The sequence below is a fragment of the Puntigrus tetrazona genome, chromosome 14 (assembly GCF_018831695.1).
Source record: "Puntigrus tetrazona isolate hp1 chromosome 14, ASM1883169v1, whole genome shotgun sequence".
Taxonomy (NCBI): Eukaryota; Metazoa; Chordata; class Actinopteri; order Cypriniformes; family Cyprinidae; genus Puntigrus; species Puntigrus tetrazona.
The window spans coordinates 4186593-4210004 of NC_056712.1; the positions used below are offsets into that span (position 1 = coordinate 4186593).

The following is a 23412-nucleotide window of genomic DNA, read 5'->3' on the forward strand; positions in this document are numbered from 1 at the left end:
TTTCTTTAAAAAGACTGTTGTATTTTATATGTTACATTACATACAGATCTGCTACAATATAGCAAAGACAATACAATAGATTAAGATTTAAAATGACTTCACTTATACCATGCAAAACAAAATAAATTAATACACTTATTCAGGTATTACAAAAGACAATCCAAAGTTGACACGACAAAGATCACAGTTCATTTGAGGCACAGTTTTGTATTGATAAGCTTTTGTTCTGAGTAATACTCTAAACCACAGGGCCGTGGCAGTATGGATGCATCCTTTAATTCAGTGCATAGTTAAACTGATTTGAAAATTTCTCATGTTTCCTCTCGTCCATCCTGTTCATGACCTCTGTAACTCGTCTCATGGAGCTTCTATGAGGAAACAATGCAGTTTTTATTATTTACCCATCGCTTGTAAAATACATTGTTCTCCAACATTCAATACAAATATACTCAACTGACCTATACTCAAGTATTAGGTCAATTCTGTGATTTTATATTTAATCTTGAACATCTACTTACTTGTTGAAGACTTTCTTCTCTAGTCTCGAACGAGATGTACTGGCATTCTGCTTTAAGTCTGTTAGGTTTGGGTACTTTTTCTTCGACTTTCCTTTGTTACCCTTCTTCCCCTTCCCGTACGTCTTTGAGGAGCCCAGGTCTTCTCCGGTTGCAGCTTCAATCTCCCTCATGAGCTCGGGGTCTCGCCAATCTGAGCCAACAGGAAAAGTTTGCCAGAATGGAAATCAATGCACTACACATTTCTACATATTTCACGTACGGACTAATTTGCACTAAGTTTCATCTGTTAAATAATTTACCCAATTTAATACAGAGATCTGATCATGGCCCCAACCTTTGATTTCGCTAAAAAATTTTTTTTTTTAATGAACAGAAAGATCAAAAGAACAGCATTTAACAAAGTTAAGGTTTTTACTGTCGCTTCCGATCAATTGTTAATTTCTTAAAATAATAAAAAACTGATCACACGCTTTGTACAGTAGTGTAGACGGACCAAATCATCGACTTTTCATTAAGCATGTCCCCTACTGTTGATACATGCATGTCTCGCAATGATAAAATGGTAGCTGTTAAATTATTTACAATCTCCAAAGTGTTTAATTGCACGGAGTGCTGTGCTTCATCAGCCTGTAGTGAAATGCATGCATGCAACAAACAGCCATTTCAAATACCTTTTAAATTAATATGGAGGAGTCGGTCGTCCCTATAAGGATTAATGGAGGTGAAAAGGCCCCCGTTACATGAGTGGTACAATCCGTCCTTGCTTAAGTCAAGACTTTAGGGGCTTCATTCTCACTGATGATGGGGGGCCCCTGCTTTTAGCTTAAGCTGTGCAGCAGGGCTGACTACTCCGTCAACGGCTCGCATCTGCATAAGTCGGGCGCACATGAGCATCGTAATCAAATAAGCTGACTGCAGCTGTTGCCTATCTACAGAAAACACATTTAAACACCAAAAAATGCTATGATAAGACGGTTGTGAAATGCACTGTGACATTGCCCTTTGGCAGGTTTGCACCACTCCAGACTATTCTGAATTTAAATGTAAGTCAAGGTAAAGAAGCAATTGACCGCAAAAAGGCAAAAATGTGAAGCTTAGTTTTATAAAAAGCCTTCACGGCATTCTTTCTGCTCCAAAACTGTTCTCTTTATTACAGAGATGCCCAATAATGTTCCTGGAGAACCCGGTGTCTTTAATTATCAAATGTCCCTGAGATCTTAATTAGCTGGTTCGTAAGTGTTTGATTAAGTTTTGATTTCATGAAATTGGCCCCATTCGATTTTAAGTGTAACCCTACTTTTTTCATTTTTTTTATAGAAATTAAGGAAAATTCTGTTATGTTAAGCTGAATTAAGGCACAAATTCTCTCAAATGTTCACCTATTTTGAACCTGTAATATTCCTTAAACACGACAGACAGCAGCTCTGAAGCAAGAAACAAATGCTTGGCGAGATGGCCCTTCAAAAGTATCTGCTACCGACATGGGACGTGTAATTATTCTACGGAGACAGTTCAACTAACTTTCAGGTTGTTGATCTTCAAAGGCACAACTGACCGTAGCTGAAACATATTTTTAGTGCATGGCTTCACGGTGGCCGCTGTCGTGTCATGATGAGAACACCATTTGTGCTTCCTTTTCTTAAAAGTGAGACCAGCGCATTATATGTTAAATGTACTGTTGTTAAATAAGAGGAAAAGACATTCTGACTTTATAGAAAGATAATAATAAAGAAGACACCCCATATTAGCATGGCAGAAAACCAAAAAAATAAATATTTCACCATTTTAATAAAACACCCCCCTTCTTTTATAGCACTAATGCAACCTAAAGGACTTTTTTTTTTATTTATTCTGTCCTGTTTTTAACTCCCATCATAAAAGTGCTCTGTTTGAATAGGCATGTCAGATCGTAGCCTCGGGAGTAACCGCCAACTATGATTGTACAGTTTGACACCCGACGTTCCTTATAGATTGACGCTGCAAGTGATTTAGGTTAGAAATGCACTCGGTACATATCAAATGATCTGTAATAACGGACAAAGCTATAATAATCACATAAGAAAACCAGTCATTGTCATCGGTGCTGATAGCCTCGCGGGCAGCGTGTCAATATAGAGCACCTACTGCGCTTCAGGTGCCCCACGTTTGAGTCCCAGCTTGCAGACCTTTTCGATCTCATCTCCCCTTTCTCTCCCACTTCACTTCCTGTCTTACTACCGTGTTGCGACATCACTCTCAGATCCAAAATAGTCGCACAGCATCGTCTTTTGGTTTCAATCTTTCTGCAAATTATTTGTCAAATTGTGCCATGCTTGTAAACAAATCTGCAGTAAAATTACATGTTCTTGACATGATCTGGCAGTTAATCCAATTATTAAGTTCATCAAATTAAGTTTATCATTTGGTTTCCACGTAGACCAGCATTTGCCTCTCGTTGCTTACTGAGGAGGCTGTGTTCATCCGCACTGTTACATCATAGAGTGACATTCAGAAGCCGATTTTATACCAACAAGAAAATTTGAAGTTCTGAAAATTCGAGAATGCTTTTATAAAACGACGACTTCTCATCCAACGACTTCTCATCCAAGTGGCCGATTCCTTTTGACCGTGTTTGATTTATGCCAGACCCTCCTCAAAGGAATTTTTTTTACTTGCTTTATCATATTTTGAAGTTTGAGCACAAACAGTACAGGTGTTACGATTTGAGTTCACACTTACAGTTCTAAGCAGTATCATGATGACACAAACAACAGATTTACGTTAGACACAATGTGTTCAGAATCACGCGGGACTGAAATATTTTGGGAAGGCTGAAGCCTAAAGCAGAAATCAATGGAGCGGCAGGGGAGCAAGTGTTCAGTCAGTCAACTGATGGACATCATGAGCACGCTGGCAGCGCAGGAGAACGGGTGGGGTGTCCCGTGGTTACCCTGACAACCAGCATGTCGACGGGGAGAGGGCGTGATGGAGTCGCGGGGATCGATAGCTTACTTAGTTACAAAAGATGCTATTTCACAAGCCAGTGGTCAGCAGGCCCCCGAAGTCAGTTGCCTCAGATAACTGTTTGTTAACAAGTAAACTGTGGCCAAAGAAAGCACATCCGACGCTCCAGTGACAGCATGGAGACGCTACTTAATTGGCTTTTAGCACCCGACTCCACAAGAAAAGAAACCAGAGCGAGAAGGAGAAAAGTGAAAAGCTGAGAGGCAGAGTGAGATGCAGCCTGTCCTATTATCTGAGTATTGATGATGACTTGGATGGGATTCCATCAGTTCATCTCTTCCTAGAGTCTCACAGCCACCTGATTGGACTGTTGTGTTATAAGGAAGGAACTGTGGGTAATGGAGGTCTAGGATTTCGCCAGGCTACTGGTGACTAAAGGGCTTTTGACAGTGTTGAAAAGGCCTGAGTGTCTTCAGCACTGGGTTGACAAAACACGAAAGAAGATTATCAAGCTTTCAGGTTCGGTGTGCAATATTAATTTGGCAAGAGTGCAAGGTCCGAAAAATGCCTTAAGAGTTTTACAAACATTTGCAGCAGAAATGAAAGGAATGATGGGCAATATTGCTAAATAAAAATATATTTTGCTGAATGTATTTTTGCCTGGTTTAGGTCTGTCATGGATGAATAAATGACAACAAAACTGTGCAGAAAGTCTGTGTTTTAATAAATGATTAAATTCAAATGATCAAATGGCTGATTCAATAAGAAACTAAACACGTGCCTGCGTCCCAATGTAAATACTAGCCATCTTAAATTCTTTTTGCTATGAGTAGTTTTGAATACTGTTTAGACAGGGTGGATAGTAGGCTACACACATTGGGATGCAGGGAGTGAGTCCATCTGAATGGACGGTTGAATCACTGGATGACTTGATTGTTTCAAAAACAGATTCATTCAAAGAACAGAACGCTGTGTGGATCTGCGCTATGGTATAAAATTAAAAGCACATCTGTGCTTGCCAACTGATATTACGAAAAGTACATTGTGCATGGATATTTTTTACATGGATATTTTTTGTTTCATTGCCGGTATTATAAGGGCATTCTTACTGCATGCTTTTGGACTTTTATATATATAAATAAATATATAAATACACACACACACACCCACTTTTTGGATAATGTCAGCTCTCCTATCATCTTCCCAGTCACACTGCACAATATGTCATGTGAATGTATTTAAATTCTAATCAAGATAAAATCATACCTTCTGTCTTTAAAAATCTAATTCTGAATCTTTTAGTGATAATCCAAATAGATGGTAAAGGGGGAATGGTGGTTTTACAGAGGGGATGCTTTGGATTTTTTTTTTTTCGACCAGGGGGATCCCCTCACAATTCAAGCCCTGTCTGTTGATTAGTGGCATCTCTTGAGTTGAGTTGAACACTGTTACATAGGTTGCTTGAACGGTCTAACCTGGCTGCTCCTCCTCACGCTTCCTCTTTTCCTTCTCCAACTGCAGCGCATCTTCTGGGTTAACAGGCCTGCCCAGCTCATCCCGAGGGATAATGCGTCCATGGAAGGGGCACTGAAATTACATTACATTTAATTCAGCAGTTTATTTAATCAGTGTCCTGCTTATTTATTTTTTTATTTGCACAGCGAAATAAAAATATGTTTCAACCATTCTATGAAACACACCTAATTATCAGGAAAAACATTCACAATCTCTTCTGTGTATCCTTTAGCTAATCATTATTGTTACTTCTCTAACCTTTTCTCTATCTTGGCGTTCACACAGAGATCCATTGGGCATTGGTGCCTTGCACTTGTGTTCCACGGGTTTAAATTTCCCAGCAAAGGTGATATATCTAGACCTCATCTCTGCAGACAGTTCCTCATTTTCTACTTCCTCCTCCACCTCATGAGGGACCCAGAACTGGTGCTGTGATGTGTTCCTAAAAATCAGTGAGCAAAAGGTCTTAGTAAAGGACCTGCGCAAACTCTATCAATCTTTAGCAATTAAAAAAAAAAACATCATATAGATTTTTTTGGCAAATATTTTAAGGGTGAGCATAACTTGTACAGAAATTATTTCTATAGTATAGATTTTCTCACTACTTTTGTAGATTTTCATGACTTTTCCAAGCCTTAACATGGCAATTTACAGGTCTTCGCATTAGAGCAAAATAAAAAATGTGTTTTAATCTCCAGATCAATGTTTTCATCATTTCATTTTGAGAAACAGAAGTTCATCTGAAGTCAGTAAGCATACAATAGTGCTCTCTAGTGGCTACATCACATAACACAATCCATTCACACTTCAAAAACGGACTGATGAATGTTTCTCAGTGTTTCTAATGAGTGAGACTGTACTTGATGATTTTGCCAGCAGTGGGCTGCTCCTCTCCCCAGTAGTACAGATCCACACCGAACGGAACAACAGGGGCCTTAACAGAGGCTTCGTTTACGGCCCCCTGGTCACTGCTGCACACCGCGGACACACTAAAATAACCAGAAGACACTTCAATCTCCAAAAAAGTTCATTTTTTGTTTTCATGTTTATTATTTAAAATACTACATGAAATATATTTGTATAAAAAAAAGAAAAAGCTTTTTTTTCGAATTATCTAATCATTTCTCCTGTATTTTAGTCTATGTTACCTAATAAAACAGAGAATTGAAGGTAAAGATCACCTTGTTGAAGGAGTAGCTTGAATCCTCTGTTTGAGCACACGCAGCGTTGCAGCAGCACAGGTGGGGTCCTGGTCTTCATCACACAACTTCCTCTTGAGTCGAGCGAGACTGGAGGACACGAGAGGAACAGGACGTTTGACTGCAGGTTTTGATGGCTTGGTTTTGACCCCAGAAGTGGACATTGAGGGAGTTTCATCGAGTCCTATTAGAGACAAGAGGAAGAAGGAAACTATATGATGTTATATAAGGTCACATATTCAGAACACAACATCCAAACCTTGTAGTATAAAGGACAGGGGGGTTCCAGCAGGAGCGGTCTTAAGGTGGTCTTAGGAGTGACACAAAGATCTAAGACTCTAAGACACACTTAATCCTTCTAGCTTCTAGAATGAGACGAAATTAAAAACAAGTACGACGACTTCCTCATAATAATGATTTTAAGGGACACCTGACAAGTTTTCAAAGACAAATGGTCATTGTGGGTATATCCCTCATCCTAAAAAAAAAAAAAAAAAAAAAAATTATTAAATAATAATTAAAAAAATGTCGTCCTTCTATTTATTTATTCCTTCCCTTTCTAGCTTATACTTATTTGAACAATGCATGAGACTTGGTATTATGAGCACTTACTTCCTGTGACTGTTTGCCTCTTTAAGATAAATCAATTAATGTATTTCCCAATCGTAAGTCGCTTCGGATAAAAGTGTCTTTAAAATGACTAAATGTAAATGTATATAAGGAGCCTGGTCTGCTCTTATTTGTCGTAAACAAATATGGTTTTCAAAAGTAAAAAAAAAAAAAAATCAACATAATGGGCTGTATTTTTAGACATGTTTATCTGACGTGCTTATACTTTTTCACATTTTAAAGTCTTTGAAAAACATCTAAATATAATTTACACGTGAAAAACAATTAGGTTTGGTACTTGTTTATTCAGAAAGCATTAACTACACTGCGTCAATCAGTTTGTTCATTAGGTTGCAGAAATCTCTTGCACAAAATGTTATTGTTTTTCTGAACAATGTTCCTTATTTTTTTTTTATATTTAAAACTAGTCAAAAATCAATTATTCTAATGTTATTGTATCATAAAAAAATACAGTTGTACAAAAGAACATTAAAGCTTTTTTTAAATATATATATATATATATATATATATATATATATATATATATATATATATATATATATATATATATATATATCAAGAATATCATGAATATTTTTATGACTGACCAACAGTCTCTAGTTATCACAAATGATCTGTGTTACAAACATTTTTCTTTGTTTTTCTTAATTTTTTTTCAGTAAGAATTGAAAATATATTTATTTAAAATCTATGTAACTGATCATGGAATTTAGTCAAAGTCAAAATGTTTGTTAAGAAAGATGTAAGGGTTGATTTGATTGTTCAAAAAAAAATATCTGTTTATTACCGGTTTACTCATCTATAAAATATTAAGTTAGCAAGGACAATCCTCTTCACCTAATATAATGTGTGTCAGCAGCGAGGACATAATACAGAGTCAGCAGCTAGGCAGCAAACTAGTTTAACTATTAGCCAGCTACACAGCCTAATATATTGATAACTCATTAAATGACCGATTTTTACAAGGATTTTAAAGATAAAAATACTGTATTTTTATCATAAATTATTACTGGTACATTATATTTGCGCCCATTTCAGCTAAATATAAGCAAAAGCAACAATGATGCCTTGGTAATGCCAGTTACATTTTTTATTATGTTCTCAGGACAGGATGAGAATCCTGATTGTAATCATCTGATGTATTCAGTTAATCCAGGTTCACTCCATTTCATCTCAATGACTTACTGCTTCATAGCAGCACTCGGGTGTGCAAAATCATGAAATACGACCAAAACCTTTCTTTTTCTGTTCAAATTGACCAAAATGGTAGCTATTTGTCTGAAGCAATAAAGTTGCAGGTGCTAAAGAGATAAATCAATAAGAGGAAATAGAGAGGCCCAGCAGTAGACATAGAGTTGAGCTGCCAATGGTGGCGTTATTGATTTTCCTGAGTTCAACAGGCCTTGTAATTAAAATGTAAATTTTGAGAGAGATAACGTCCTGACAGGAACGCTGGGATAAAGGGATAGATAAAAGCTCTGTTGCGAAAGGAACAGTGTGAGAGAAAGGAGGAGAGGAACGGACAAAATGCTTTTCAAATGAAAGTGTTTCTCTCTGGATGAGGGAACCGATGCGATTTTGAAAAAAAGAAAGGGAAGGATTAGCCAAGGATGAGCTTGAATCTTGTGGCAGGTTGATGTAATGTTAAATGAAACTGCTGATGGTAACTTGCACCGATTGATCAATTTTAAATAATGGAATGACGTTGGCAGTAAATTAGAATAACTTTCTGATTCTCATTTTAGGAGTAATAAACTGCGATTTTTCAAGGCATTTCATTATTGAATGCAGAGGCGTCGTTGTCTAAACGAGCTCGGTTTCAATCGGATCTTTGTAATCAAATCGACGACAATCGCTAGAAATGAAGTGTCCCCAACTAAGCAAGCCAGAAGCAACCGAGAATTCTTAAACGAATACACGGTTTCGTAGGTGAACAGTTTAGCGCACAGAGGTCTGTGAGGTGAGCATTGTAAATTATCACTCCAAGCTAATGGGCGCTCATTAACACCATCGCATTGTTAATTTGGCATGGCCGCTGCACTGATCATTACATACTTTACTGCAGAAAGCAGCTTGGCTCTGTGAAGCTGTAGAAATTACATCCTAATGAATCTTCAGTTAGTGCCTGTTTAGAGATGGCGAAAGAAAATAAATGAAGAAAGAGAACAGGAGAATCTGAAGAAATCATATCGCATCTCATAATTAGTGTGAGGTGCGGAGCTCATCACGCATTACCGGGAAAATCTGGAAATTACTAAACTACTTCCAGCGTGCATGCTGTTCCTACAAGAACTACATAAATCCCATTAGCCACCGAAATCGATTATTTTCATGACAGTAAATTTAAAATTGGACAGGATTTGAGGTCAAATATAATCTGTGTTCTTTAGCTTGTGTCTGACCTATTGCTTGACCTCCGTCTTTTGCCTGTGGCTTCTTGTCAATAGAGCTGTCCTTGCCCAGATGGACAAGAATCTTTTGCATGTACAAATAGTCAGCTGTCAAAACAGATTTCTATTGGGGCCCTAGGTTATAATTGATTTAAACCAGGCTTAAAGCAATTTATTACCTTTCAAAAAGATATCCGAGTTTTTAAACGAGCAGCTGTTTTTACACTTTTACTTTTTGGAGATACTGTTTTGAAGTAATTATTTCTTGACAATGATTCTTGTACCTGTAAATAAATGAACAAATTTCATATACTCTGATTTATACTTATAATATAAATAAACCATGGGGGAAACACGTTAACAGTCGTAAAATAATGCCACAATTTTATTCACTTATTCATTTTTGGACGTATTTTTTCCCCCTTTTATTTTGCCAATAAGTGTGACCTGGCAATGTTCTTCAAAAAGCGGATGAGATTCACTTTTTCACAACAATGCAGCCTATTTATTAGTATATGAATTTATATTGTGGTTTTTAATTCACTCTCAACATTCCTAGTTTTATAATAAAACTCATAGCGAATCAACACAAGTACCACAAGTTGTACATTGCTTTGGGCACAAACGCTTTACACCTCAACTCTAAAAACACCCCTTTGTGCTTTGAAGCATTTGAACAGCTAACCGTTTCTAACTACTAAACTCACCACATGTAAATATCCTGCTGCTTTGAGCCTAAAACTATAAACAAACGGGAATCCCCCAGAGGACTTTTCAGCTCGCATCTTCTTTGAAGCAGCCACTATTAAGAGTGTGGCGATATCCTACGAAAGATTATTAGGATCAAGCGAGATCCTTTAAGAGAAAGCCAGTCCCTTTACTGATGAACAGGTTTGTCTTATTGCATTAGGCTTCGGCTCTGCACCTGAACAAACTCACCATACTCTGCACGCAGATGTTCAGGAATGAAAGGTTCATAGCCCTCCTTTTCCGGCACGTCTACAAAATCGTCGTCGTCATCTTCTCCATCCTCGGGAGCTCTCATCTAGCTCGGAAAAAAAACAGATTTGCTTTAAAGACACGATAATACATAACAGCTAATAGAGACGGTAACACTATGTTAGGGAATTAAGCGACTATGAGCCCATTTTTCTTGTTTTACTCAAACATTTGCATTTTACTTTAAAAATGCTATAAAAACTACCGTTGCAAAACATTTCCTATTTTTTTGCCATTCTCAAAACAACGCTTGTTCGCCGACGGTTTACAAAAAATGTCTGCAGTTCTCCTCTGGCTGATTAACACTCAGATGGGATATTCACTGTGGCCTCAGGATATTCCAGAGATTTACAGCACTATGAACGGCAAACTCTGCAGTAACGTGGGACGTCTTAACATTTTAATTCAAAGCCTTAATAGAATTTCCAGTTGACCACATCCAATTTTTTTTTCCCCGGCGCTAGTCTATCCGAGTATTGTCCCAGCTAACTGTGACCGCATAAAATAACAGTTGTTATGTTAAACAGACATTTTTCCAGCATCTGTCAGCACGTAGAGGAGACAATAATAATTATTTGCGATGGTTCAGAAAGTAGGTCTACTAAGAAGCCTAAATAAACTAAAGCCCGCTTAATATTGAGTTTCTTAGTCTTGCCTAGAGATGGTGAGGTTGAGTTGTTACTGATTACATCTTTGTGCAGGTTGTTCGACAAAAGCGCAGGGTGAACAAGGCGATACGATTTTGACTCTGAAGTTCCATGTTCACCTCCTGCAATCACCGTAAGGAGATCAAGTCAACACGAGGCACCGGATAAACCCATCTTAAACGTGATTCGAACCAGATCGAGGTTTTAAGAACCTGTGACTAGAAGAGAAGTTATGTTTTTTTCTGATCTTGTGCGTATCTATTGTCAAGGTAAGCTGAAAAGCTTTCATAAATCTCGAGGTTTGGAGAAAGCATTAAGAGCAAATTCTCAAATTTTACCGAGTCATATTATGTTAATGCTAAATCCAATTATGCACTTTTAACATTTATATTACGCATTTGATTTTCACAAACGTATTATATACTCGGTGAGGGGAGAAAATGACATATAAATATAAAATAAAGCCCACATGGAGGGTAAAATGAAGCTTTGCTCCACTGACAGCCAGTTATCTTTACGCAGATTGCATCGAGCAATAATGTAGTAAAACGCAGATATTAAAAGGGGAAATTCAGCAAACACCTTATTGATGATGCATATTTTGTGCAGGCAAGATGAATCCAAATATAAATGCAATGTGCAAAGTTTCACACGAAGGAAAACACTGAAGCTGATTGCGTTAATTCTGGCTTTATCTACTTGCCTATGTAAACTATGCATCATTAATATGGTAAATACCGAATTTGATCTTTTAATATTAACGTTTTAAATATACTGCAGCGCTTTAATTGTTTCACAACATTTTCTCACACTGTTTAACAAATGAAATATTGCAGTGGGGGCTTAAAAAATTGACAAGCTTGTCCTGCAGTTCTATGGATGTTATGTGGCTGAAAATACTGAAAAGTGTGGATATATTATCAATAAAATTCAATTGGAAGTAAAATTTTTGTCATTATTATGTCAGCCATCAGCTACAATACATACTAGATACTGGTATTAGTGTCAACCTTTAAAACACCAACAACTGATCGACCAACTCATCTGAAATATCATAAATGTCCGTACCACAATGCAGGGCAGTTAAGGGCCAAAGTAGATTTAATGGTAAAAGTCATGACTTATCAAACACAAATTAAAAAATGAAGTATGACTGCATTGTAGATATCTTTAAGTGCTGAAGACGATAGTGACTGGCTCATGGTTTCAGGAGGCAGGTGAGCTTTATTCTGCTCTCCCTCTGAGCATCTACTGCTGCCATCTGCACCTGCTCATCCATCACTGGCGCTGTAAGTTTTGTTATCACTCTAACACTAATCAAAAGAGAAAACTGTCACTGCCACTGACCTGTGGAACCTCCCAATTATGCTCTTCAAGAGTGACAGCAGCACTTAACTTCCACTGCCGGGTAAATGACCACCATCAATCTAAACAGAATAGCAATGAACCACCGGGCTGCAAATGATTTTTTTTTTTTTTTTTGGTACAGAAATCCCCAGCCTGGAATTTATGAAAGGTGAAATGCAACTCAAGGCTATTTTACCCCCCTCCTTAGCCGAGGGTGTTCAGACTCACAGGCTTGGGGAGACGACGTCTGCATTAGTGCTAAACAGAATTTATGCCTTTTAATTTACTCAAAAGGTGCTTAAGCGGCCCGTGCGCTACAATGCATAACAGAATGCCAGTTTTTAAATATGGGGGTCGTTGGTATAAAATGGTATATATAATCTGTGTGCCCTTCCTTTTCGAGGGCAATGCTAAAGTGTGCGGCTCTAGTATGCCTTTCCATTTTTTCTGTCTAATTGTCTCCATGATTACCTCAATATAAAAGTACTAAAGAGCGTAGCTTACTTTGCTTTCGTTCATTTTTTTTCCTTTTCATTATTGCAGGCAGACTATGTTGACAATTCCATATTGAGATATAAACTGTCTTTGCATGAGGTCTCAATTATGTGCACTGGTGGGGCTGGTTTAGAAATGAGCCCTCTATGGCGATCGCAGATCGAAGCTAAATAATCCCTTCATGTCACACTCAAGCCACCTACATTTTTTTTAATGCAATAAAAAATGTATACTTTAAGTCAACATAGGTGCTGCAAGTCTTTATGTTACAACAGATATCACAAAACTCTCTTACTTTTAATCCATCTCTTTCAAACGCTCCTAGTCCAAACTGTTGTGTAACCAACTACATTTACATAAGAAAATGCTGATATGCGCGATTCATTTTAGACCAAAGGTTGACCTTGTATGTTTACTGTTGTACTTGTACTCAAACTAAATGCGTTATAAGGGATTTTCTGCATAGTTCACCCAAAATTCTGTACAGTTGTCTGGAAGCTACTTTTAATTATGGCCCATTCAATGAGAAGCTGGTCATTTTCCAAATGGACGTAATTTATTAAATAAAATAAAAATAACAAACATCTTATATTTGCACGGCCCTCAATGTTTACAAAATTTTATTTTTGTATTAGTAAATATTAAATTAACATCATATTTTCAGCTGGAAATTTAGGCCTTGCCCCTGGTCTGTACTTGAGTTTAATTAGTTACTTTTTATAGCATTTTTTTATTTTTATAGCATTTAACACATGTAAAAAAAACACTGCTAATAGCTGACAGAAAAACAGGACAGTCCATCACCACTTTAAAAAAAGGGAGGAGGCATTTGATGCAAATTGAAATACAGAGCAGTCTGCAATCTGCAACTAATTACAACCTTTAAACATTTTTTCAATCTCGCCTAAACCGTTTTTATGCATTGTTGCCGTAAGCCGCAGAACAGATTGTCTATTCATCTTGTCTTTATTTAATCAAATGCTGTTACCACCTTGATAGATTAAAGCGTAGTTATAAATACTTGCACAATAGGCATTGCAGACCAAAAACTGCTATGTTTAAATCTCTTTAATTCTGTTGTGATAAAATCAGCACTGTCAACCTGTAAAGACAGGATTATAATTCTTTGACTGGAGTGTGTAGATACTGAGAATGAGTCTCCATATAAGGATTTTTGCTGACGCAGGTTGCTGACATGAGACACTTGAAGGTGTGCTTCACAAGGAAAACTAAACTCCTGTCGATGTAAAGTACCCCAGAAATGTTTTAAGAAAAAATACAATTATGCAGAGAATTTGATTGTTTTGAACTGAAATATCACTTGAAAGTAGTCATTTTAATAAGTTATATATAAAAACATTACAAGTACTACTAAAGTACTATCTACTAAAAATCTTTACAGAACAATTAAATATTTTATTAAATGGGTATTAGCAATTTGAATTTAATGACAAATGCTTCGTGTTGTGCATTTTGTGTTTATAAAGAGCTGAGATATTGTCCTTCTAACTAGGGTTATGGTATTATAACAAAAACTAAATGTAATATCTAACAAAATCTAAAGACAAAAAATATTAACTGACATAACAGATACAATTATTTTATATCAGCCATTGTCCATGTGCTAAAATAAAACTAAAACGGCCCTAATAAAATGTCACTAATAAAACCACACATAAAAACACTAAAACTAAAAATATGAAAAAAATAAAAATTGTATTCCAAATATATAGTGATATTTAAAACACCACTGCCGCTAACCTCCGTGATTTGTTTCATCAGCTGACATAGACACATAAGAGTGATGTTGAATATTTAGACGATGTTCTCCCACAAGTGGACTACTGGCAGACATTCGCAGTGAACTCTATTGATCATGCAGTGGCCCCTGGCCTCTACCCTGAGAGGATAAGATAATGAGTTTCCGGTTAAATGTCCCCCACTTATGGGGAAAAACACATTCCAGCAGTGCTCCTCGCGCCCTCCAATATATTTTGTACGGTCTAATTAACTCTGTAAGCAATCTCAATTACTTTGTGCCCAGGGAAGCGTCGGCCAGGCACACTCCTTAAGCAGGTCTGTTATCCTTTTAAAAAATGAGCTGAGGAGGTAGCCTCGGACAACTGAGCCCTACACTTCATTTGTCTTTGGCCAAGTTTGATGGCTATGCGTTTAAAAACCCATTCAATCTTATAAACCAAAAATTAAATGTACTCAGCTGTGATGGTCCTCTGTGCATCTGCTATTTATATGCTAATCTCCTCTCTTACGGGGAAGGTCTTGCAAATTATTACGGCAAACCAATAACTCAGGTGTATGGACTAGCAGGCTAGCTGACCGCAGAAAAGAATGAAATGTGCTTTGTCACGAGAACACGTTCTAGGCGGCCTGGAGAGAGAGACTCTCGTGAAGTTTCCTGTCATATCTCAATTTGAAAGCTCACATGCACGCATGCATACAAACACGGTTATTTCAGGATAATTGAGACATTTTTCACAAGTCACCCCAATGGCAAAAGTCTTCTAAATTACAGAAATACACAATTTACCTTACTTTACTCAAATTTCTATTTATTTACTGAACAGGGTCACTGTAAAGATGTTATAATAAAACAAAGATTACTTAAGCATAATAGAAGAAAATGCTATCTAAAGGCCAAAGCATTAAGCAAATAATCGCAGTAAATAAAGTATATAAATAAAGTTCTCCCCAATGTGAATGTATTTTTTTTATTACATATTTTCTTTCTAAGGAACCTCAGACCACATCCACACAAGGATCTTGCATGAGGAAAAACATGGTGTGCTATTCATGCAAATAAGTGATATTTTGGTATACTTTAGTAATTTATTTTCCCATATATTTAAATGTCCAAGCTGTCGGAGGTGTTTTTTTAAATCTGTAACTCATTACCATGCGATAAAGGCACAGCAAAAAATTAGAAATAATCATTTTACACCTTTTTCTGTTCTTCAATCAGTAGGAGTTTAAGCTGAAAGCAATTCCACCCATGTCATAGCAATGACACAGGGAATAAAGTAATGGAATGCTTTTAGGGGAGAAAAGGAAAAACTAATTATGATAAAGGCCTTTTAGTTGTTGCTTTATCACAAAGCACTGACTTTTTGCATTGAAAATCGTCACTGAGAGTGATAAACCTCTCTGGCGTGAAGTCGAGTGCTTTGTCAATGTCACACCCCTCCTTTTTTCTACCCTGTCTATTCTTTTCACCCAGTTAAAAATGGATAACGTGTCATAATGGTGTGTCTCCTAACTGCTTGCTGTGTCCCATTCCACCCTAGTGAGCAAATCTCCATTAGTACATGAACGGTGCCTCCCTGTAGCAAATCTCACAGTATCAGTGCAAGATGCACGTCTTTAGAGTTTGACCATACAATAAACAGTGTCAATCGAAAATATCCACATTTGGACACCTTTTGACAAGCAAACTATTTAATAAAATTAGAGTATTTAATGTGTAGGGAAAGAGCACCCTCCTCTGGGGATAATGCATTACTGATCACAGAAAAATCTGTTGAGAGCTGGATCCAATCAATAGATTGATATGTATTATTAATATTAAATATAAATAATTGTTGTGAAAATTGCATTACGATCTGACTGTGCAAGGTTGAATAAATTGAATAGAAACCAAATTCACACGTATTTAACTGATAAGCAACAACCATGCAGCACGTCAAAAATAAAATCAGCTGTCAGTCAACTCACATTCTAACCTTCACGCTTCAAATATAGAAAGCAACAAGAAACAACAGAATGTGAGAGTGCAATACTCTTATTACTTTTTAACCCTTAGAATCAGTGCAAAAGACATATGTTTGAAAAAACAAACTCACCACTCTTCTTTCTCTGTTTTTGTAGTCTATATGAAGACACTCGTGTTTTCTCAAGACATGCTCCAGGGATTTCTTTAACTCGGTGGCTCTCCTCATGAGTTGTTCCTCAACACCCACCTTTGTAAAGACCTGTAAAAGACACATTTTGCAGGTCACTGTTTATGTTTGCAAAAAGAAGCCACTTGGACATTGTGCTAAACGCATATTAAAATAATCAATGACAGGTTTTTCTTTTGGAAATGAACAATTCTTTTGAGAGGAACAATTCTTTTACCTGGATCCAGGACTGCACCAGAGGCAGGTGTCTGCTTGTGATGAGTCTATGGAGATCCCTCACAGTGTTTACTATCGCTTCATTCTCTTCGGTCTCCCTCAATTTTAAATCTGCAGGCATGATTCAAATGGTTATTCACAAAATTCACTAAATGCCACGCCGTGCTAGGACATGACAGAGGATATGTACTGTGTGAATGACTGTGAACCCGATGGGTTAGATACACCTGTGGACACACTGAGCTCCAGCTGATATCTATAAGACATTAAACCAGTGCTGCGGAGAAACGCGTCCTCATCGGGAACTTCCTCCGCGTCGCTCTCGTCACTACATTTGTCCGTTTGCCCTTCATCGTTTGTCTTCTCTGTCATCTTTCCATTCTGCTCATTGCTCAGGTCCTTACTGCAGCAGGGTTGCTCTGATACGTTGTCAGCTCCAGCAGAGGTGTTAGCAACCGATGCTTCCTCGTTAAACAGGTTTAAGTCACCGGTTGCAAGCAGTTTTATGCAGTTGTTCATCTCAGTCAGGTTTTCCTCAATCTCAGTCGTCATTTCTTTATGAAAGAGAGATAAAAACAAGCATTTTAGCACGGACAGAAATGGGCGCACTTTTCTTATTTTTAACTATAGATTAACGGCACTGCATTTTTAAACAGAAAAAGACTTGAGCAAGAACTTGTCACTCTTTTTTAAACGCTATTTGTATTTTCTAGATATTTACAGTTTGTTTGCTTTTACAAGGTTTTGAAGTTCACTGAAGAAATTAATTAATGTTTATATGGATTGCATCCAGGCAACTTAAAAAGTGCTGAGTTTTGAAGAATATTGATCTAAAATTTTGTTACAAAACGTACAATTATACTATTTCGACGACATCCTGTAAATGCATTACCACCTTTTACCTTTCCCAAGTTTTAAAGAACACTCAAGTCATTAACCACTTCTGAAAAGGCTTTTGTAGTCAAGAGTTGAATTCAAATGATTGATTCATTGAGGTAAATATTTAGGCTTCTGGTTTTATTTTTCTTTTACAGTATTCTAGGATATTGTTCGTTTAATTTACAGTATGTCCTGGGAGCTATCCCTCAGTGTTTAACCAGGATATAAGGTATTTGCTTAACACAGTTTGTCAAGAAAAGCTTTAGAATCTTAACCTTATGACAATACAAATCTAGGAATTTCACATTTATGAAGCTTTAATTGTTTAAATATTTACTTTTACTTCAGTGCGTTTTAACGACATCATCTTAGAACTGGTTCCACCCAGTGATAACTACTTTCTAAACCAGGGGAGGTGTATCTACATTACGTATGCAAACAGGCTATCTGTGACTAAAAGACGGTATCTTGAAGGTATCAGACAGACAGGATGAGTTTTAGGACATAATGTCTGTAAAGTACTTGTTACTGTGGATGTCAGTAATGACTGTTGAGATAGGTGTTGCATTCCACATTATATCTAGGATTATTAGCTGAAAGTGATTAAATTCCAAAAGTGTTAAGGCCTGTAATAATAAAATGAGTTCCATAAATACATCAATATCTTTCCAGACTGAGCCCAGTGGTACTTAATAAATACGTGTAGGTGCCATGATCTTCAGTACTAATTAAAAAGATGTAAAGATATAATTAAATATAAATAATAACTATAATTAAATATGAATTCACTCCTACTCTCGATAAGCAGTAATTCCAGTATCTAAATAAAAATGTGTAGAAATTCTGCTGTATAATATAGCCCGACTTCAGATATAACAACAGAGACTGAATGGGTAATCAGAATATGTCCTTTGAACAATGTGTGAAAATATAAACATGAAATGGCACTTCCGTCTATGTTATGATGTCATCTGAAACCCAGTTCTTTACTATACATTAGTAGTTACACTTTAAGAAGCTTTTATTCTGTTAAAATAATTTTACAACATTTCTAAAAAAAACAAAACAACAACAACAACAAGAAGGCAATAGAGCTCTTTTAACACAGCTGGTCTGTTTGCCACATTGCTAGCCCTTCAAGTAGATTTTTTTTTCTACAGTGGAGTTGTTGAGAAAGATGTTTACCCTCCATTTCCCGTTTGGCCTTTTCAAGCTTCTCTTTGTAAATTCTTTCCAACCTCTTCTGTTTCTCCTCTTGTCTTTTTCTCTCAGCCAGTGTTCTTGCTTCAACATCATGAAAATCTACCTAAAAAAGAAACAATGATTTCATAAAGGGATAGCTCACACAAAACCAAACAATCTGTTTGTGAGTTACCAAACAGTTTCTGTTGTCCAATGATGTGCATTGCACTTTTTTTTCAATGTGACAGGGGTCATGGTAGTCCAGCAACTATTTGGTTACCATTATTCTTTAAAATATATTTTTTTCTAAGTAGATAAAGAAATTAATACAGGTTTGGGACAACTTGAGGGTGAGTAAACGATGACAGAGAATTTTAAATGTTTACATGAACTATACCTTTAGGGATATTTCACTATGATAAATTATAATAGCCAAAACTAAAACCACCCATAACATAAAGTGCATAAAAACATGTTAATAATAAACAATTTGAACATAAACATTGGATACACTGACACACGTTCAATTATTTTTTTTAGCAATTGCTCAATTCATTCACATTCATTCACATTCATTGTTATTCGCATAACAATCTTTATATAATTACATAACACTTGTGACACGTTTCAGGGTGCAGACTGATGACATTAAATACTATAATCACAGAACGGGTATGTCCAGATAAATACCTTTTTAATCTGCTTAAGAAAGTGATATCCCAGAGACAGTTTCTTGTACGCCTCTCCATACGTGGCGTGCCAAGACTGCACAGTCTGAATGGCAAGTGTCCTTAGTTTTCTCGCCACCTCTTTGGGTGGAGGCAACGGTTGCTCAGCATCCGTTTCTACTGTAAGTTCCAGAAACTCCTGAAAATTTGTGATGAGAAGACCTCTGAAGTGATGAGACCTGCTGAAAATCTCATTGACCATTTGAAAGGCAGAGAGACGGATCTCTGCATGCTCTTGATTCAGCTGGGTCATAATCAAGTGGTAGAAATGATCAACGTAATCAGTGGAAACTCTGTGTTCAGAAAATAAAGAAGAGATACAACTTAACAAAGGGAGCAAAGTCATATGCCTAGTTCTCCTCTATGGCCACAAAAACAAACACACAGGCACATGAGTAAACACACATTTATGCTTACTTGGCAAATCACAAAATGTTCTTAATTATTATGATTATGCTTCAGAACTGACAACATTAATAAATAAACACTGAGTAAGGACAGTTCCCTCATTCTGTGACTAGATAATAAGATTGTAAGCATGTTTTGGACAAAGGTGGTAAAATGGCAGATGACCATGGCATGGCTATCTGAAATCAAAATTTTAATTTGGAAAAGAATTAATTTAAGGAATAGATCTGCCAGCACAAAACACTTAATGGTTAAACAAAAGATTTAGTTGGCTCAAATTGTTATGTTCACTCCGAGGTAAAGTTAATCTGGTTCAATGGCCTTTTTTCTAATGCAGTGACGGCAATGGGGCAATAAAGCAAATAAAGATAGCAAATAAAGATTGAGTGTTTCATGTTCCTATGAAATCATTTCCAGAATGTTTTAATCTATTCACATGACTCACAGTCTGGTCCACATTGTTGTTGACAATGTGACAACAACAACATACTAAACATACTTGCATATTTTCTTCACTTCCTTCATTTTGTCTTGATTTAATTGTGGTTCTCCAGACGTAGTCAACTCTTCAACCAGATGCAAGAGATTATCACGCATTGTTTGGTCCATCTTGACATAACTAGAATGAATAAATGAAAGCATGAAGGAATAAGTTAAAGAAACCATCAGATAGAAACGGTTAGTTCCATACACCATTATATAGTCCCTGCTATTTATGTAATACAACTGCTGTTTAACACAGATATATAACGTTGGACAAATTCATAAGGTCTACTAATAACAAAGAGCTTCTCATTTTAGAAGACTGCATCCAACATATTTATAATGGATGACACGTACCGCTTCCTCCACCTGCTGTAATGAAACTAGCTTTAATAACCACTGGTATTATATTACATTTATGAATCCGCTCAGAAAATTAAGTTTACTCATCTCAACATTTCAGTGCGATTGAGCAGGGAACGTAAACAAAGACACTCAGCAACCGTAAAGTCTGAGGAGTCCGCCATTTTCAAAATAAGAGTCGCACTTGAGCGTAAATTCTCACTGAAAACTGACTACACCCGAAGCATAATCGTTACACGATATTTTTCAAATGATTTAAATTATAAGGCAGCATATGAGTGTGCGTACTACAGCTTCACCTGTGCTGAGCAAGCATTCAGAATCTTTGGCGGAGAATATCTCATGATATTGTCATTGACGTTGTGGGTGTTGTTACGTAACAAAATCAATATTCATTAGTCAAGACTTCCTTCCTTTATTTCTTATTCGACAAGCCGACAGCCGCCTACGTACACACGTTTGGTTGTCAGCCAATCAGCGTGGCATATTGACAGAGAGTCAGGGAGCTTGATAAATATTCAAAAAATAAAAAAAGTTTTGTGGAATTCAAGTGACGCACTTAAAATTTGTAATCTGTCTGTGGGTGGGAGCACAACAGTGCAATAAAAGGACTAACCGCACCTGAGAGTGATTGATTACACAGTCAACAACTACACGCCGTATACAAACAATCATGCTGGCAAAGATTGTTTTGGTACTCTTTTTGGCCGGTGAGTCTGTAACTGATTTTGACAACAAGGAACCTAAAAGTCGATGTTTTGAGAATAGACGACGTTATTTTTTTTAATCCCTACTTTAAACTACAAAAAAATACGGATATAGGCGTTTCATATAAGGTGGCGAGTTTTTATTCTCTCTGACTCTTCTCTCTTTATGGTTTTCTAAACAGCTTTGGCAAATGCAGCTGTTATCCCTGATGGCTCTAAAGAGGTGAGTCAAATAAATCCAATTCGTGATGCTTTATTTAATCACTAGGTGTTTTCATGTATTCTCTGTACCTTTGTTGGCAGCCAAACTGCTCCAAATACTACCTGCCCATATGCACCCGGGAATATAACCCTCTGTGTGGTACTGATGGATTCACATACCCCAACGAATGCATGCTGTGTTTGGGAAATTTGTAAGTTTAAATTTTAAGTTTTTAATATCTCGCTTTAATCCACTATTTTAATGTTTGTAATGTTCTCACTGTTGTCCATTTTTTGTTTTTGACTTTTGTCAAAGTGAGGACAAGGTCAACGTATTAATCTCCAGGAAGGGCGAATGCTGAGATCTTTTATATCGATGTGACATGAAGGCTGGAACCACATGAAATTGTGTGTGTGTGTGTGTGTGTGAGAGAGAGATGTGTGTTGTTGTTGTTGTGTTTTTTGTAGTTGTTTTTTTTATAAATGATTTTGTCTTGGGGAAAGTGTTTTGTTTTGTTTTTTTTTTCCTCTGTATGTCCTTTTATTTTAAAATTACATTTATAATCACTTAATAAAACCTGAGATGAAAGGCATTACTTTGTACTGTATTCTCTTGAGTATAAATAGCAGCTTCAGTGATTTTTATAAACCTAAAAAAACAGGTGTATCAGACTATAAGCTTTATGAGCTATAATAGTTTATGCAAACAAAATAGTAGAAAATGTGATGTTAACAGGGGGTACAAGGTGGTTGATCTGTGTTCTGTCCTGAGAAGTGACTGTATCTTGGCAACAGAATTCTGGTATATTGTGGCTATGTCAAACGTTAAAGTTCAGCCTGGCATTAAAAAAAAAAAAAGTTAAAATCTAATTATTTCAGTATTTAAGCAGTTTAACATGAGTGAATCTAAAACAATTACTTGAAGTAGCTTTTAAATCAAATTGTCAAAACCAAACGGCAAAAAAAGCCTTGATGCCTTAAATGTCTCGCAGTTACAACATCACTCTGTACGTACTTTAGACATCACAACTAGCAAACAAAGATTACATTGGATAAACCATTAAGTACAACATTACTCCCATTGCCTGGGCCAATAGTTTTCTTGTACGTTGGCGTCATATCTTGTTTTTCTGGGCATAGCAGGACATGATGGAGCTTGTTTCCAAAGGACATACTGTGCATAGTGACGCATGTTTCTTAAAGAGTTGTAGTCTGATTATAGAGTTCTGACAGCACGAGCATGCGCATTTCTAAAGTTCAAAGTGATCATATTCATCACTAAATGTGGCTGATGACTTGGAAGTTTAAATTTATGGACCACGACTTCATAATAATTACAGTGCGCTGTTGCAGATATAATTTATTAAGAATTATGTAAAGTTTTCTTAAAAATTAAGTCAAAAAATAATGCCTATATCCAATAAACCAAAATATTTATTTTCACGTTTAAAATCCTCATGTCTAAAACTTTGATAGCAGGAGTACAATTTTTTTATGCTTTCAGATCCTATTTTGTCATTTATTGACTGATGCAGCTAGTTGCAGATATTTATGCATCGTATTTAATAAAAAAAAAATTGCATATTGCACAGGCCTGGAACATTTTGCTCTTTTTATCATGAGATCCCTAGTTGAGTAATTGAATGAT

The 23412-nt window shown here is 36.5% G+C and overlaps 2 protein-coding genes across 4 annotated transcripts; one reads left to right on the plus strand and one right to left on the minus strand.

Annotated features, from left to right (window-relative positions):
* On the minus strand, positions 1-22864 carry uvssa (UV-stimulated scaffold protein A). 3 transcript variants are annotated; one of them, XM_043257039.1, is made up of 14 exons: positions 22845-22864; positions 20510-20629; positions 19565-19895; positions 18878-18998; positions 17041-17367; positions 16815-16924; positions 16541-16669; positions 10135-10240; positions 6158-6359; positions 5837-5965; positions 5235-5418; positions 4937-5048; positions 519-708; positions 1-368 (listed from the first exon to the last, which is right to left on the minus strand). In XM_043257039.1, the coding sequence occupies exons 2-14, from the start codon at positions 20617-20619 to the stop codon at positions 275-277; spliced, it is 2145 nt and encodes a 714-aa protein (XP_043112974.1). In that variant the 5' UTR covers positions 20620-20629; positions 22845-22864; the 3' UTR covers positions 1-274. The 3 variants fall into 3 exon arrangements, with proteins under 3 accessions (XP_043112974.1, XP_043112972.1, XP_043112973.1); XM_043257037.1 differs by lacking the exon at positions 22845-22864 and adding an exon at positions 21156-21293; XM_043257038.1 differs by lacking the exon at positions 22845-22864 and adding an exon at positions 20851-21149.
* On the plus strand, positions 21409-22357 carry LOC122357614 (trypsin inhibitor ClTI-1-like). Its single transcript, XM_043257040.1, has 4 exons — positions 21409-21566; positions 21746-21786; positions 21867-21976; positions 22081-22357. Exons 1-4 carry the CDS (start codon positions 21530-21532, stop codon positions 22124-22126), a joined length of 234 nt encoding a protein of 77 aa, XP_043112975.1. The 5' UTR covers positions 21409-21529; the 3' UTR covers positions 22127-22357.
* Positions 22865-23412: the final 548 nt, after the last annotated feature.